General features: G+C 36.6%; 1 protein-coding gene across 1 annotated transcript in view; it reads left to right on the top strand.

The window, feature by feature from the left end:
* The window catches only part of VWA8 (von Willebrand factor A domain containing 8), a 188389-nt gene that overhangs the window by 73002 nt on the left and 97319 nt on the right, over positions 1-18068 (top strand). The window contains exons 17-20 of the mRNA XM_018908692.3: positions 1484-1599; positions 2546-2652; positions 4615-4721; positions 8809-8880. Of these exons, the coding sequence (XP_018764237.1) occupies positions 1484-1599; positions 2546-2652; positions 4615-4721; positions 8809-8880 (402 nt within the window). The remainder of the gene's footprint in view (positions 1-1483; positions 1600-2545; positions 2653-4614; positions 4722-8808; positions 8881-18068) is intronic.

The following is an 18068-nucleotide window of genomic DNA, read 5'->3' on the forward strand; positions in this document are numbered from 1 at the left end:
TCTACCAGTTGGAAATACTCAGAAGATATGATACAACTTTTCCTCAATAGTCCTATTCTCTGTGGATAGTAAGGACAGAACATTTACCCTTGCCCTTGCTTCAGGCACAGTTGAGTAGGTCTTGAAGTAACTCATGAAATGCCATCATTTACATCACAATGTACACAGTGCTTGCTTGTAAACTATGTTCACAGTCTTCTGTCAGTGAAAGCAGGAGGAACAGGAGTAGTAATCTTTGCAGTTAGCCCAATCTAAATAATTTTTGCTCATTGCTCAGAGGTATGCTAAAAAGCATTATTCTTTCCTTTCTCATAATTTCAGAGAAGTTTTGTGTGATTTCATAGAACTGACTTTTTTTTTAAATTTAAATGCCTTTTTGTCAAAACTGCTGTTTTTCAGAGGAAGGGATTGGTTTTAAGATATTTCTTATGCTTAAAAATTAATAAAGGGAAAAAAAGGCTCTGTAATAAAGTGTTGTTTTTTCTATATTTTTTCCCCTAGATTTCAAATGTCAAGATTTATTTTTTCCAATTGAAACAGCATCGTATGTTAAGACAATTTTAATGCAGTTAAAATTTTATATAAACTTGTGTATACCCAAACAAAATATTTTGAAATTACCTAATTAAAATATTTCACTTGACCCAGGCAAAACATGGCGTGACTTATCAGATCACACTCATTGTTGTGTGTTTCCTGCTAAAATAAGGAACCTATTTGTATTAGATACCTTCATCCGGTAGATATAATTATAGAATGATTTCTTTCTCAGTCTTTGGATCCTTTTTTAAATACATGGTTGCTTGCTTTGTGGTTCTTTCTGTTTGGTTTTTTAAATTTTGCTGTGTTTGTTTGAGGTCTGCCTTCCCAAGCATTGAATAATTTCTGTAAATCTTTGCTGGTTCATGTCCAGTTTTTAGCATTTGTTTTAACATGTGGACAACAGCAAAGGACACAGTGTTCCAGTAATGGCCCGCCCAGAAGGCGTGTGCAGAGGTGATACAATCTCCGTACTGCTGCCCAGTGTTGTCTTGTTTATGTGTCTAAGAATCCTGCCAGACCTTTTTGCCAGAGCATTACATGTCCAGCTCATATTTAGTTTGTGAAGAGCAGATGACTTTTTAGCACATTGATCCTTTCACAGTAGCTAACCTGCTTTTTATTGCTGATATTAATGTTAGGGTTTATATTGCACATAAAATTCAGTTCACAGCACATTTTTCTTCCTGTTGCTTATCAAGTGATATTTTAAGACTAATATTTTGGTGACATAATGATTTCCATGACAGTGACTTACTGCAAAAAATCCAGAATTACAAGCTTGCCTAATAAAGTGCACAAGTTGCTGTAGAAGGCACAAAGCATCTCTGAATCAAGAGAACAGTTGAAATTATTCCTTTTGGATTGAGTTTTTCTCCTGACTTGTTTGCTCTAAATCCCTCACACGGATTAATTAATTAAACTACCCTGTATTTTTTGACAGGCACAGTCACTGGCCTCGTTTTTATCTACTCGCCAACTGTTGCGAATTTGCCGTCGACTCTCACACCATCCAGATGAAAGCCTTTATGATGCTGTTAATAAAGCCTGCCTTTCCAGGTAGAACTGCTAGTTTTGGTGGAAGTTCCAAGAACTTCTTGGTCAGTTGCTAACGTGCAAGATAGCTTTTAATGTGTTTTAGTAAATAATGCAATTGCTGTCTTGCTCCTTGAAGTTGGTCATTTCTTTAAGAATATTTCTGAGGTATTCGCAAACCTGGAAGGTAAGTAGAAAGGAGTCGGTACACTTTTCCCATCTTTATGAAGATACATCATTACATTATATAAATTAGGTCACCATTATCAGCATAGCTTCACTGTCTAAAAACACTCAAAGCAGAGCCATATTAATGTCTAGTTTGACTTATGTTTCATGGACACTTGGTTTCAGTTCTAAAAGCTGTATCTAGAAGAATTAAGAGGGTTTTGTTTGCTTTGGGATTTTGTTTGTGGGTTTTGGTCTGTTTGGGGATTTTTGGGGGTTTTTTCCTCTTCAAAAGAAAGCAAGTTTTTATTATCAAAAGGTTTAGAAAACTGAAAGGGTCTAGTTCTAGACACCTCAGAGCTTATTCTTTCTCCCTGGAACCTGAGATCCAAGTGAATTGAGTAATTAGAAAAGGTATTTCCAAAAAACAATTGTTTCTGTTGTGGCTCTTACTTGTAATGGAATGAGGACATTACATGCCTCCAGTTCTAAACCACTCCACCCTCCATTACAACCCTATTGCTATATTTGATAACACTGAAGCCTTTAAAAAAGAGTGCACGGCCACAAGTGTAGTTCAATGCCTATGAAAGAAGCTCAATTCCTCTCCTTGGGGATAGGTGAAATGTGGAAGGCTTTTTTGTGAAAGGAATAGACATTCAGGGTTTGGAGGTGCATGTAAATCTTCATTTTAAATTACAGATTATGTTAGATTTAGAATTTTAGATTACAGAAAATACTGAAAACTTTTTAAAAGGAAAACCCTTAAAATACAGCCTCCCTATTATTCTCCTCCTTTTAGATTTTTACCAAACCTCGCCAGATCAGCTTTACACAAAAATCTGCAGGATTCTGGTATTGAAACAAGTCCAGATGACACAGAGAAACTAGAGGGAAAGGATTACGCATGTAAGCTTCTGCTATTTTTTTTCCTGCTCTGCAGGAATGTTACTCAAATTGCTGAATGTACAAAGGTGTACTAGTTATCCTCAAAATTAAATGTAATTTGCTTCAGTTGTATCTCTGACTTTGTTGTATCAGAATGTGTTACTGCTCTCAGTATGTTCTATTTTCTGCTGAGTTCCGTGCTCATGGAATTTTGTTTTCCATCATGTTTAAGTGTTTCTCAGTCTATAAGGTCCACAGTCTCAGGCTTTTAGTACTGCTTTTTCATTTTTCATCACTGATAGCTGGTCCTCTATAGAGTTACAGACTTAGTTTGAACTTAAAATTTCTCTGTTCTGTTTTTTTACCATTGCTTCTTTCTCTCCCCTGTTAAAATCACTTTTTTTTTCTTTTTTGAGATTCTTGTAGAAGTATTGTGCTATCATGTGCTTTCATTCTTGCACACACTTCTTTGCTAGTCTCTTTATTCTCTTTAAATTGCTGTAGTAGTTGCATGCCACCTTTATTGAGCAGGTCATAGTTTCTTTGGCTCATCCAACTCATAATCATTTGTAGTCGCCGTCAGGGCTGTGCATGTATTTCTGCTTCTGCCATTTTTCTCACTTCTGCTTTCTCATTCCTGTATGACTCCCTTCATGCTAGCTGTATATCTTTTCATATCCTCTGTCAGGCAGCATACTGTGAGCAATTTGCTGTTTTCCATTCACTACATTTTTCCTGTTCTCTGCCTCACCAGTGTTATCTCTGCTCTTGTTCTTCTGTATGTTCATTCCCAGCTTTGTGATGTATTAGACTGCTGTATTTTTACTGTTAGATCTGTGCAGTGGTAAACAAATTTTTAATTTTAATTCATGTGGATTCTATTATTATGAATTTATTAATGCCTGTATATAGAAGTACATATGTAGATAGTGATATATTAATTGATATACAGTTTCTATTATATGCAGTACAATGTATTTATGTAACTATATACAAATATCTATGCAGACATATGTATATACATATATATCTGCAACCACCTATGTATTATTATATCTCTTATTCACATTATATATATATATATATATATATATATAAAACTATGTATGCAAAATAATTTGAACTCTTGCTAGTTCTGTGATGCTACCTGTTTACTTTCTTTTTAAAAATCTGGATACATCCCTTGAATTTTCTGTTTCTCTGTTTCATGCTATAAGGGCAAACAACTAAAACAACTAAAAACATCTGTCTAGAAATAAGGGTATTTTCAATTTTATACCATGCTAGATTAAGAAATTAGTAGCAAAAAATTTTATTTTTATTGTGTTTGTTATTAATTACACTTATTTGTTATTTTCCTAAGTACTGAATTTATGGTTCTTATGATCTAAGAAAGGTTTTTAATGTAATTTTCTCTCAGAGTTGTTGTTGAGGTTTAGTTTCAACTATGGGTGCTGAAAGGGAGAGTCAGCAGTGGCTCTGTACTGTTGTGATGGGTGTGCTCCCCCTCTCAGCTGAGCACCCACACAGTCACTTATTACCTCACCTCTGTGCCTCACTCCACAGTGGGACGGGGAAGACAGCAGAAGAATGGAAGTGTGAAACCTTGTGGATTGAGGAAATATAACCTAAAATTATTGGTGATGTTCCAGTAATACAGTGAGAGTGTCAAATTAGACCTAGGCAGTGGTCACAACTTCTGGTGTTTCTTATGGTCCTTTTTCTGTAAGATCACCTTTTCGTCATTTATGGTAATACACTTCTTTACAGTTTTAAAGAGAATTCAAATTCATGATAATGCAGCCTTTTGTAAGTTGATACTCTTCCAAGTGTTTTCTTTCTTTAGATAGAAATAATGTACTGCAAACAAGAGCCTTGTTAGAACCTGTAAATCATTACTTGTGAATGTTAGGTATTGATTGCATTGCCTGCTTAGAAGATGTTGTAAGAAATACATTTGCTTGTTTCCTGAAAAATGACTAGGTGAAATAAACAACGGGATTCTGAAGATAGGGTCTGTGACCATGCCAATTTATAACCCAGCTGAGAAAATGAAAGTGCCAGATGTTTTGTTTTATGAAAATGCACAAGTAAGTACAAATCTCTGACCTCTGAGTGAGAAAAGTTTGTTAAATGTGTACCAATGGGTATGCTCATATGTGTAGTAAATAATGTACTAACTAAATTTAAGGATATAGTTCTGAAGTAATTTCTTTAGTCTTAAATTTTTCTCATGGCATTTTGTGGTCATTTTAGACATATCTTCATCCCCATGTGAAGAGATTAAAACAATTCTGTTGAACATTTTGTTTATGTTTACTGCTGCTGGACTGATCCACCCTTAGGGCTGGATTGTAGATTGCATCCTGAGACTGTGTTTTACAGGCCCGTTGCATAAAGTTGTACCTCCCTGGAGTGGGTTGACCTTGGCTGAACTCCAGGTGCCCACCAAGCCACTATCATTCCCCCTTCCCAGGTGGAGAGGGGAGAGAAAACAGGCTAGAAAAAAACTCATAGGTTGAGATAAGGCAGTTTATTAAGCAAAAGCAAAAATTTCTGTATGCACAATCAAAAAGAAAAACCAACAATTTAAATCTCTACTTCCCACTAGCAAGTGATGTTTAGCCCCTTTCCAGGAAGCTGTGGGCTTCAGTGCATGTCGTGGTTGGTTGGGAAGACAAACACTGTAAATAACAAATGCCCCCACTCCTACTAATTTTCTTAACTTTTGTGTCTGAGCTGATGTCATATGGTATGGAATATACCTGTGGTTACTTGGTCTAGGTGTGTCATGTCCCAGGATCTTGCCTACCCCACAGTACTGCTGGGGGAGAAATGCTGGGCAGACAGTGCTGATGCTGTGCCAGCCCTGCTCAGCAGGAGCTAAAGCACTGATAAGGCTGCCCCGACTCAGGTCAGAGTGGGACAAACCCCTCCTTTGCCCGCTGGTGATGCTGTGCCTGATACCCCCAGGACAGGGCTGGCCCTCCTGGCTGCCAGGGCACTGCCCACTCATGTTCAACTTGCCATGGACCAAGACCCCCATGTCCCTTTCCATGGCACTGCTCTCCAGCATCTCATTCCCCAGTCTGTCTGTACATCCAGGGTTGCCCCATTCAGGGGCATATGAAGTGCAGAATCCAGCACCTGTCTTTATTAAACTTCATATGGGTGATGATTCCGCTGCCTTCTGATTTGTCCAGGTCTCTCTGCAGAGCCTCCCTGTCCTCAAGGAAGTTTACAGCTCTTCCCAGTTTTGTGTCATCTGAAAACTTGCTTAGTATCCCTTCCCATTCTTTAGTACCCCTTCCAAGACATTTATGAAGACGATGAAGAGCAGAGGGCTGAAATTGGAGCCCTGTGGAACCCCACTACTGACTTATGTCACCCCACTCACTACAACCTTCCATGCCCAACCAGCTCCATCTCAGCCAGACCCAATACATTCCTTTACATTAGAATTAATACTGCATATTTGAAAAGTGAGGAGAATAGTACTTAGAAAATTAGTTATTAGAGTTATTCATTATTTCTTTTAAATAGTTTAGCTTATTAATTAGACATTCGTGTCAATTAATTCATAGTAGTAGTAAAGAGTGGTTAATGAATACAAGGAAAAGGAAGGGCTTTGTTACTGCAGGCTTTTTGGTTTCTGTTTCTCCAGCACCCTATTTTGTAGAGCAGTTTTCTTCTCTGTCTAGCATAAAAGCCTCAAAACTGTCAGACAAAGGTATCCTTAGGAAGAGATTTACTCTCTTGGTTACCTTTGAAATATTTTGCTACTGAAAGGCAGTACTGATAGCATGATCTTGTGAAATACTTTGCTTTTAGGGGCCTGGTATGGGTTTCCATACTTTATTTTCTTAGTCTTTTTTGTGCCTCATTTATAATTTTGTCCCAGAAAGACTATGCACCTGTTGAAGGTGATGACAAGCCATGCAAGGGGAGCAGATGACAGACTTCATCTTCCCTACTAAAATTTCATGTGAGATTTTGTTCTCTGTTGCCATTTTGATAAAGCACATTATTTGTGTCTGTTGGAAAGGAAGTCCCGAGTTCCTCTAGGATTTAACACCTGCTTTGCTCTTTCTACCTTCTTGCTTATAGGTTCAGAAAACTGTAGACAAAACCATGTTCAGATTTTATTCAGGGAACCTCTGTTAAAATTGCTGCAGAAAATGACCTGCTCTGTGTCTTTCTTTGAATAGCTATGCCTGCTAAATGCTGAAGGAAACAGCAACCAAATACCAGTCAGGATAGGTGTTCCAATTTCTAAATGAATTCTACTCTTATTTTCTGTATTGCTACTTGCAGTTTGATGATTCAAGTGCTGTAATGATCATTTATCAAAAACTGCTGGAGAAAAAATTTGATTTGAGTTTAGTGCAGTGCTTCATTGCCTAGAAGCTACAGAAATAATCTGAAAACAGAGGAAAGATATGTCCTCAGCCCTTTGTAGTGCTACACAGTATAATGAAACACATAGATTTTTGCCTTTGTATGTTTGGTCTTGAAACAATTCACATTACAGTGACATTTAATATTGCCATGAAACATTGCTGTTAGTCCACAACAGGTGGCATAGGGATGGGAATATTTTTTTGAGGTAATATGCTAAGTGCAATTTCAGACAAGGCACTGGGGAGCATGGATGGATAAAGGAGACAGATGTGTCTACTTACAACTCCTTTGCCTAAACAGGTAATATTAAATGCCTACATGCATCATAATACAATGCTAATTTAAGTCCTGGTGCAAAAAAAGAACCAACAAAGAAGAAATATCAATATGTAATATTTCTTGTGGGCATGCTGTGTTGCAGGGGAACCATAATGTATGCATATTTTTTCAATCTAGGATTAAAAAAAAGCCATCAAAAGGATGTGCTTGTGCCTTAGCAATAAAATTTAAAATTGTTATCAGTGTGTGTGTGACTTCCTAGAATTTCTCCTATATCCAGTCAAATGTATTTTTCTCAGTTATAAATTTCTAGTGTATACACATGCGAAAAAATAGAATAATTTGCCTTGAAGTGCTCTCCTTAAATTGTGTGTTGAGCATTCAGTAGTCTTTTGAAATGCCTGGTTAGGATTTCATGGTATTAAGTTGTGTTTACAAGAGTTTCTTTCCCCACCCCCAGCCTGTGTTCTAGAGAGATTTGGAAATTTAAAATATCCTTCACACAGAAATGAAGGGTTTTTATACTCAGAAATTATAAGCAAGCTGCTGATTTTTAATTTTTATATTAATCAAATCCTAAAGATGAGATGATAATGTCTTTATTTAAAGACAATCATTCATTTCTCTAAGTAGGTTGACTGACCTACTTACAGATGACCTATTTTTACTAGATACAGTGGAGAAATATACACGAATTCATTGCGAGTAAAGTAGTCTGCATTGCTACTTTATCCTGAAATCCTTTCTATCCTTTTAAACAAATCACTTGTGAGAAGTGAGATAAGGTTAAATGATGTACAGTGTATGTTACCTGTTATGATACTGTATATGTGTAAAAATATACCTCCAGCATTTTGGCTTCAATTAGGCACATATGAACTAATAATTAGTAAAAATTGTATAGTTAGGTACATATTGTAAGTTACATATAGACACTTTCAGACTTGAACATGCATATTCCTATCTTTATTTTCCTTGAAAATCAAGTTTGATTAGAACAGAAAAAGTGTATTTGTTATTAAGCTAGACCTGGTGTTTAAAGTTCAATAATATATATGTGTGTAATTAACATATGTCTTTTATTTTCGCTATTTGGTTTCAGTAATGTTCTTACTAGGATATGGCTGGAAAGCTGGCACAAACTAAAGAAAGTTCTTACACTCTGGTTGACAAGCATTCATTCAACTAGGCTAAAAGGAAACATACAAGGAATGATTACAGAGAATTAAAAGTATTTAGGGAAATCAGGCTCCCACAATGAGTTTGAGCAGAGGATGTAAATGCTTCCTTGTTCTAATCACTGGATATTATTATCACTCTGCTATTATTGGCTGAGAGGCTATTGCTATAAAATAAGTAGGTATAAGTAAGTATAAAGTTCAAAAATATCTGGCCCCAAATCTTTGAAGTTAGGTTCCTGTTGTACCACTGTCATTAGTGAATGCATAAACATGAGAGCATAAAATCAAGTGAAAATTTTGGGTTTTTTTTCTCTAGCATATGATGGTAATGGAAGATATGCTCAAGGACTTTCTGCTGGGAGAACATCTTCTTTTAGTTGGCAACCAGGTGAGTTAAATATTTCTTGCAATGCGTGGAACAAACTTGTTATTCAAAAATATAATTGAATCTCTGTTTTGCCTCTTTGTAATTGCATTCATTTCTATTAGTGAGGTATTTGGCCCATTTTTCAATTCCTTATTTAACATTGTCCAGGGGTTTTATGGGCACATATTTGTGGAAAATGTAAATGCCATAAATGTGTTTATGTGGCTGTCAGAGTAAAAAGTCAAGGCATTAATCACAGAACATTCTGAGTTGGAAGGGACCCACAAGGATTATCAAAGTACAGCTCCTGGTCCTGCAAAGGACCATCCTCAAGAGACACATGCTGTGCCTGAGGGTGTTGACCAAATGCTTCTAAAACTCTGTCAAGCCTGACCGCTTCCCTGGGGAGCCTGTTCCAGTGCCCAAACACCCTCTGAGTGGAAAACCTATTTCTGATATCCAATCTAAACCTCTCTTGACATAGTAATAGTTGTATGTAACATCATTAGCATTAAAATCTTCAGTTAATGGCTTTGGTTATCCTTCTTGACTATGTATCAGACCAGTCCTTTAAAATCTCCAGGGGTAGGTAAGAGGTATACACTTCAGTATTACCAAATCCTATTGAATGCTAAATATTAATTTTCTCTAAAAGAGTAGTAGATTTGTATAGTTCTTTGACTAGTATCTTTGCTTATCAATACTTCATTGTTGAGGTTGGTTTTTCCCTCAAAACATAATCCTCCTTTAGTTTAGCTGTCTCTTAGCAAGGGTACAATAATTTTTAGCAGATGTTTCTCTTTTTGTTTTACAGTTGTCTGTAGAACATGTCTAACACGAAGCACAAAAGATCTAACCAACATGGCAATAAATATAAAATGCTAATTATTAATGTGCATATATTGAAGTATAGTCTCACCTCTTTAGCATTCTTGTTATTAAGTGGAATTTACAAAGATGGTTTATTTGAAACCTCTGTAGACATGATGGATAATGGCAGCTTCTCCAAAATATTTAATCTCTTCATAAATAGAAATTGATCTATTTCATAAATGAAACAAGATCTATTTATTGTATTTCATAAACAGTGCTATGCCTGCTTCCAAGCTGGTATTGAAAATGTTATGTAGTACAGATTGCCTGCAGCAACTCCTGGCAAGGAATAGCAGGAGCAGGCTGAACCACAAGAAAGTAGAGGCAGGGACAGAGTCCTTAACGATAAATTTTGCAGTCCCTTAGTGCCAAAGCAAGAGTAGCAGGTCTGGGGACAGCTCCCATGGTCACCCAAGTGCTCAGTGGCTGCCAGACAGGTCCATGGTGAATGAGGAAAGTCTGAGATCAAGCTGGGAAGTCAAGTCAGCAGGTCCAGGCTGGGATCAGCAAGATACAGGGCCAAGCACAGCATCGCCACAGTGCAGGTTGGGAAGGACCCAAGGAAAGGGCTTGAAGGTAAATGCAGCTCCCATAGCATGGGGGACAAAAGGAACCCTGGCAAAGCAGGAAAACCATTTCAGAGCTGACCTTTAATACCAACAAGTAAAACCCTAGGTGTGGGGAAAGAGCTTGTGGATACCAGTGGTAAATAAGAGCTCTAACATGTGCCTCATTTGGCAGAAAAGTTCTGAAGACTGTACAAGTACAATTATTAGGATATAATGGATTTTTCCAGCAGTTGTATTCTCATCTCTAATAATTTAATGCATGTCACATTTTCTTCCATCTTTTGAGTCTCTGATTGAAGACAGCATTTAAAAGAGTTGACTGGATTGAAGTATTGGAACACATTGCTTTGATTCCAGACATCAGCTCAGCTGTACCATTAAGTTGGAAAATTAGTTGATTTGCTGTGCTTTCTCTTTGGCAGATCAGCAATACAGTTGTTTTTTTTTTTAATTGCTAACATACTTTTGAGTACTTCCAGGTTTTCTCTTTGTAATTTGTTCCACAGTTTTTATATGCGACTAAGAAAAGGCCAAAAGGCCTTTTCCTTTCAAAATACTTTTTTAAAGTTTGAAGTGCTGTATTTGCCATTCTGCAGTCTTTTCAGTACCACAGCAATCATTCTTCATTTCTCGGGAATGATCACTAACCACTTGGAAATTCCTTGGCTAATTCCTTAAATATTTTACTGTAAATTTGTGCAGCTTGTGATGAATCATGTTCACGTACTTTAAAAGCAACACATTGCATCAATTGTGCTTTCATGCAGGATAGACAGATGCTTTCATACTGTGTAGATACCTCAATGAAGATATTAATGTTTTCATCCATTTTTTGTAAGGAAAGTTATTTTTAAAAAACATTATTTTATTTCTGTTCAGTTACTTTTATCAGTTCAGTCTGTATAAGAAGCTGAGGTTTTGTAATGCCTTGATACATGCATCAGTATGTACCTGTATTTCCCATTTGGAAAAAACAGATAATGATTTTGAGGAGATACAAGGTACTGCTTTGAGTTCCTTTCTCTTAAGTGTCTTATTAGTAAATGAGTGACTCATGCAAATTCGGTGTGATAACTGAAAATTCAAATTCTCTCAACCTGAGTATTTCAAAACATAGGACTAACAACCCTTTGAATGCTTGTGTCATTTCCTAGATATTTAATTGTGTTGGCATTTACCTTAGGACATAATTTGGTCTTTCAAAATGATGACTGTGTAAGTATCTCCATTCAGCTGTGATTTAATGTGCCAGGCTTGACCTGTAATCTTTCTTTTAGAGTCTGGATTTGGTTTTGGTTGGTTGACTAAATGTGGTTTTCCACCTCTGCCTCATCTATTTGCACAACACATGTACACACACAAGATTCCTGTTAGCTTAAGACCTCTGTCTTTTCAAAGTCTGTAAATGTGGTTTCTTCTATAACTCTAAAAGCTGACTGATGGGAACCCTTTTACCAAGACTGTTTTTTTACAGGCTCTGACGATAGTATCAGTAAATTATAATTAAATTATCTTGGTGGATGTTAGGAACTGGCTTTCTTAATGAAACTGAGGAGAGTTTAAAGATAACTGTCAGCTGCCAACAGATATTTTTAGAAGTACTCGGCTTCTGAAGTAAACTGCTTTACAGCACTCCATTCATGTTGGTTCCCTGGGGCTTATATGGCCTAGGATTTCACAGCATAAATGTTTTACATGAAATATAAATATTTGTTTGCAGTGGTTGATGATTTACTTTGGATGTTAACTGGAATGTGTTTCCATTTTGTATACAAACAAACAGGTTTCTTTGAGTTGATATGATATGATAGATATGAATTTTCAGCTATGAAATAGCTTCCAAGTAAAGGACATGCCAGTGCCTTAAATATGGGTTCTGATACTGCTTCCTGAATGAGCCTGTAGTGTGAGCATGAATGAATCCATCTATGACCCTCTACACTTTTTCAAAGCACCTGCAAAGCAGCTTCTTCTTTGGCTGAGAGTAAGAAGATGCATATTACTCTCACACCAGCAGGCAAAGAACAGCAAGAGCCCCCAGTTAGTCCAAATGTTGCAATGACTGTTTATGTACTCATTAAATACAGGTCTTGCAGTAGCTTTTGAGCTTCATGAGACAGACTGGAATAGTGATTCTTACTACCTAGGAAAATTTTTAGACTGTGTTTTTATGATATTTTTCCTGATGGACAATGTGCAGTTCATGGATTGGCCACTACTTGCTATCTTTTACTGTCTCCTTGGATTTTCTTTGGCAAATGCAAGAGAAACTATGTTAATAAATATAATTTGTTTATGTGGAAAACCTTGTGGAAGTAGCATTGGCTGAAATTATTTTATTTTGTCTCACAATTTTAAATGTTAAATATAACATTTCCCAAATTGTTGCATTTGGATGTTATGTAAAGAGATGTGTTGGATGCTTTCACCTTTATTAGTCCTAGGTGAGGTCTTGGCAGCCATCATCTGTCTTTGAAGATACCACACATAGTATTTATAGTTACATAGGATCTGTGGCTTTCTGGATAGAGAAAGCTCACAACCCTCTCACTTCTGAATTGTTTTATTGCTCTGAAATTCTAAAACACCCAGCAGCATGTTAAGCAAAATTGAGGTTATTTTATTTGGCATCGTTCTGTTGCCAGGAGTTAGTGAGTGAACTGTTCAGAAGTAGAATGAAGAATTCTATGAAGGTGCTAATTGTTGTAAATAATCTAAAAGAAACTCTAGCAACACTTGTTAAAAATGTTGATGTGAACCCACAGTAAGTGTACTATCATAAGCATACTATCACGCTGAGCATACATGAATTATGAGTACTATGTCCAGCCTATGAAGGCTGTGAGTGTCCTGTGGGTGGACTGGAGCATCTCTCTTACATGGAAAGGTTGAGGGAACAGGGCCTGTTTGGCTTGGAGAAGGGCATATTGTCAAATCTTGGCTATTTTGTATACAAGTACCTTAAGGGTGGGTGTCAAGACAGCGAGGCCCAATTCTTTTCAGTGGTGCTCAGCAATTGGACAAGGGCAATGGGCACAAACTGAAACACAGGAAGTTCAATCTGAATATGAGGAAAAACTTCTTTACTGTGAAAGTGAAAGAGTGTTGGAACGTGCTGCCCAAGGCTGTGAAGTCTCCTTCCCTGGAGATTCTCAAAACCCTCCTGAATGCAATCCTCTGCAACCTGCTGTAGGTGAACCTGCTTTAGAGGGGTGGTTGGATTAGATGATCTCCAGAGTTCCCTTTCAACCCCAACTATTCTGTGATTAAAAGGACTTGGAAATGTAATGGCATTCTGGTACATTTGCTAATATATTTCCCTGACAATGTAATTTCATCTTTTCTGCTGCCTTTCTTTAACTGGGAGATCAACTTACATGAATTCTTGAGCTCACACTAGGAATTTATTTTATTCTTGAAGAATTTAGTAGGACAAATGATTGAGTCTTTCTTAAAGATATTTAAAATGACATGCTTAATTAGATCTTTTCTTCTAATATAATATTTTTATTTCTAACTCATTGTGAAATTGAATTAAGTGCAAACTAAGAATGTAATAATATCAGTCATCAAAAACTTGAAATAGCAAATGCTTGGCATTTCAATTTTTCTAGAAATAAGCCTTGTTTTCCTGCTTAAACTTGTTTAAAAATAGACAGTTTCTTCTGCAAGTCAAGAATGTACTATCTTAAACCAATTTTTTATTATTAATGTGAGCATGAAGAAACTGAGCTCCAAATGAGCTAAATTGGGCCAAATACTATGATATTTCTTAGTATAGGGAATTAGGCATGACAGTTGTGGAAAACTCGGAAAATATTCTCTTTGACTTGGTACAGTCAGTGTGTACACATAAGAGAATAGGCATGCTTTTAAAATGTGTCTCTGCTTACAGCATTGCTTTCTGCCTTTACACATTAAGCTGAAGAACCAGAATTAAAAAATAAACAACAAATTGATTTTTCTTTTGGATACTTCTTCTCACAGATTCTTTCCATCATAAACTTTTCATATGCTTCTCTCCATTGGAGTTGTCTTACCTCACTGGAAATGCAATGATTGTATTTAGCCCGACAGGGCTCTGGTTCTACCTAAAGTCAGAAAAAGACATCAACTCTACAAGCTTATCTAGAACTACAGTCAGAGATGCATCCAAAGCATTCCATTAATGATTCCTAACAGGGAATTAAGTTGACTCTTACAGTGAAATTTTCTTCTTTTGCTGTCACTATAATTTTGTTGTGTCCCAGATGATAAACTTGTAATAATAAAAAAAAAAATTGATACTAAACCACAGAACACTTACTTTTGTAACTGATGAATATATAAATTGCATCTGGGGCAGGAGTTTAATTCACCACTGCTTTTACATTTAAATTTGTTGTTAACATTCAAGCAAGGTAGCCGTGATAGAGTCAATTGCAGATGTCCTCTGGTAGCAATGTCTGGAGTCTGCTGGTGGCACACCTTCTGCAGTTATTAAAATGTATTGTTCACATTTGGTCCAAGCAGGGCTTCTCAACACCTGGAGTGTGTTCTGCATGGGTACTGCGAGTTGCTTTGCTGATAATAGTACACTTTTTTAGCAAGCCAGAGACACATCCTCTGGTGTAAAAATCCCAGCTTCGGCCATAATTGCCCCAGAAATACATGCATTGCAAATGTCTTTGTTGAAAGAAACACAAGAGCTCTGGCCATGAAAGGTGGTTTGGTGCCAGACCCCGGGTTAGAAATGGAGCATCATAAAAAGTGTTTTTATTTTCTTTATTTTCATTGTTCAGTGAAAAGTTTCTGCAATAATGATAATACAACACTTTCTGTGACATTAGAAACTGAGAACTCTGACATGAGGCCTCTGTGTACTAAAATTGTTAACTCAAATTTGTCTTTCATTGTCTAATCATGCAATTTTAAAATTAATTATAAAATGAAACTTCATGAGGTGAAAAAGTGATAAACTGCTTTTTTACTAGCTTCAAAATTTGTTTCATTCTTTTGTAATGAAACAGGTGCTCTGATGTGGAGAAGGTGTGATTGCAGTGTTTCAACTGAAGGGCAGTACTGAAGAGCATAACATGGCAACCTCCTCAGCTGGTTCAATATGACCTGCAAATCATTTGAAAGAAAATAAAAAAGAGGCAGCCTGGTTTAGATACATATACATATACATACATATATATATATACATATATTACATATATACATATATATATATATATATATATATATATATATATATATATATATATATATATATACACACGCACACACACACATATATATAGACACACAAACACGCACACACACACACACACATATATATATATATATTTTTTTTTTTTTTTTTTCTCTAAGAGGCAGACTGTTAATTTCAAAAACTTGTGTCCAATTCCTTTGGACTATAACTTTATTGTCTTTATTTGGGCTGTGCAATGGACAAATTTCAGTTGACAGTTCTGCATCCTGAATTGCAAAATGTCTCCTGGGACTTATAACAACCTTGTTTATATTTGAAACTGCAGCTTCTGCTAGGAAATAAAACCATTTCATCCTTGGTAGCAAGTGTTACAGTGTCAGTTAGAAGGATTTTTAACTAAGGGATTATTTTGCCTTCTAATTGCATAATTTCTTGTTTGTTATTCATTAGTGCAGATATTTACTTCCCGTTTTCTATTTCTGTTGTCCCATATGTCTGATGGAGTAAAAATTGTCTAATATTTGCTTTCTGAAGTATTTTTTTTCTCTTCAGCTGAAACACCAACACAGATGTTCTTTCTCTCTAATTAGCATATGTTTATATTTCTGTAAATTAAGTAACTGCAATAGTGTGTTTATAAATAGCTCACAGCAAGTGTTAATGGCACACTGGCTTGTCCTCTGAATAGTACCTTAGCCTGCAATAATTGCAAAATTATATGAGATTATGTTCTGAATCCATTCCAAGTTCCGCTCAATCTTTTAGTATGTTCATATGAAAGATAGTTCAGGTTATTCCTGTTTAAATGGTTTACTGCTAGCTGTGGGGGTGTCCAGAAGATCCAGTTTGATCTTTGGCAGTCAGGGCAAAGGAGGGTGACTTTGTTGCCATTTTTGTAATTTCTTGTTTCTTGGGTGCCTGTAACTAGAGTTGGTTTGGTTTTTATTTTTCCAAAATGTGTTATCATTTTCCACATATCTTGTTCACTTGAAGAAGATTGCTACATGTGTTCTTTATCCCCTGGAGGTAAGGTGAATTTGGAACAAACCTGCTTTTTTTGGCCTTACACTAATGCATAGTACTTAAGGAACAAACTCATCCAAACTCTTGTTTTTTGGAGTTTCTTAATGGTGCTGAAGAGCCTTCCAAATATCTCTGGTCTCTTCCTTCCTTTCTATTATATTGTGACTTCTCAGTGCAGTAGCTGAGACGTAGAGGAATGGTAACTTGTCATGAAGTAGGAATGTAGAGGGATGGAATCAAAAAGCTTTGAGGAAAACTTTGCTGCAGCTACTGTTGCCAACCAAAGATTTTATGTGGTACACCACAGCCTCTGTGAAGGCACACAATGTACCCTCTGAAGCAGTTTAGTCTAGAAGTTAGGCAATGTTAACTTGTTTATAATAGCTAAAACCTGGTGGGAATGCCTTTTGGCTTTTAAATACTGCATGCATCTTTTTAAAAATGTATGATGTTCTGAAATTGAAGTATACTTAAATAAAAGGAAATATGTGGAGAGTGTGGTTGAGATGCACAGATAAAAATGAAGAAAGGGTGAGATGTGGTCACAGCACCGTTCCCATTGACTTCACTGGATTACTTTGGTAACTGTAATTTTTTTTTCTTAATTACAGTAACCACTTTGTGTAAGCGTGTTTTACATTGATTCAGTATGTTGATTTATTTCATCATCTTTGTACTTGCCACAGCTGGCTGGAGTCCCACTCTGCACTGAAACAGGATACGCAATCTGCTTGGGATCGGTGCAGAAACTGTGTGCAGACATCTACCCAGCCATCTTTAGCTCTCTTAGGAAAGGAAGCTGCTTTCAGCATGGCTGGTTTGTGCTTGACATTAGAAATATTCCTGTTTATTCACCCATTTATGATCTGACTGAAAGTAGCAGGAAACTTATTTATTTATATGTGAATAAAACTCGCTGTGTGCACCACTAGGGGATTCTTAGCCTTTTTCTGGTTACTTTGAATGTCACTGATAAAATTTCTGAACTTGAATATTTTCCCCCAAACGGATATGTCCTATAAGTTCCTGCAAGAACCTGTGAGCAGAATTTCATCCCCTTTCACAGCAGTGGTGAACTGTTTCAGGTGGCAGTTTTCAGAAACTACTGTGAAACATGTTAAGTGTGTTGCCCCTTCTTACTACACCTCTCTAAAGCTGTAGATTCTTCTGAAGTAGATTTGTGAGGAGGCGTGTGGCAGAGCACTGACAGAGTTGGCTCTTTTGTGTGGGAGTCAAGTCTGCAGTGGAATATAGGTAGTTCTATTTTTGTCTCCTCTGCAGTATTTTTTCCTCTGCTCTCATGGTGAGAACTCTCCTCCTGTGATTTCATTATACATATGTGCATGATCCTCTATTCTTACAAATGTAGCAGAGGAGAGAGAGACTGTGGTCCCATTTTAAGAAGCTGAAACAGTTTGCAATTCTGCAGCTGGCAGTTACCATCACTCAGCTAGAACTTAGTCATAAATGTTATAACTTGCAGCTCTGAAGGCTCCTATTATGTTTCAATGCCAAGTGAAACAGATTAGTGAAACTCAAATTGGTTT

Source organism: Serinus canaria, chromosome 1 (genome assembly GCF_022539315.1).
Source record: "Serinus canaria isolate serCan28SL12 chromosome 1, serCan2020, whole genome shotgun sequence".
Lineage (NCBI taxonomy): Eukaryota > Metazoa > Chordata > Aves > Passeriformes > Fringillidae > Serinus > Serinus canaria.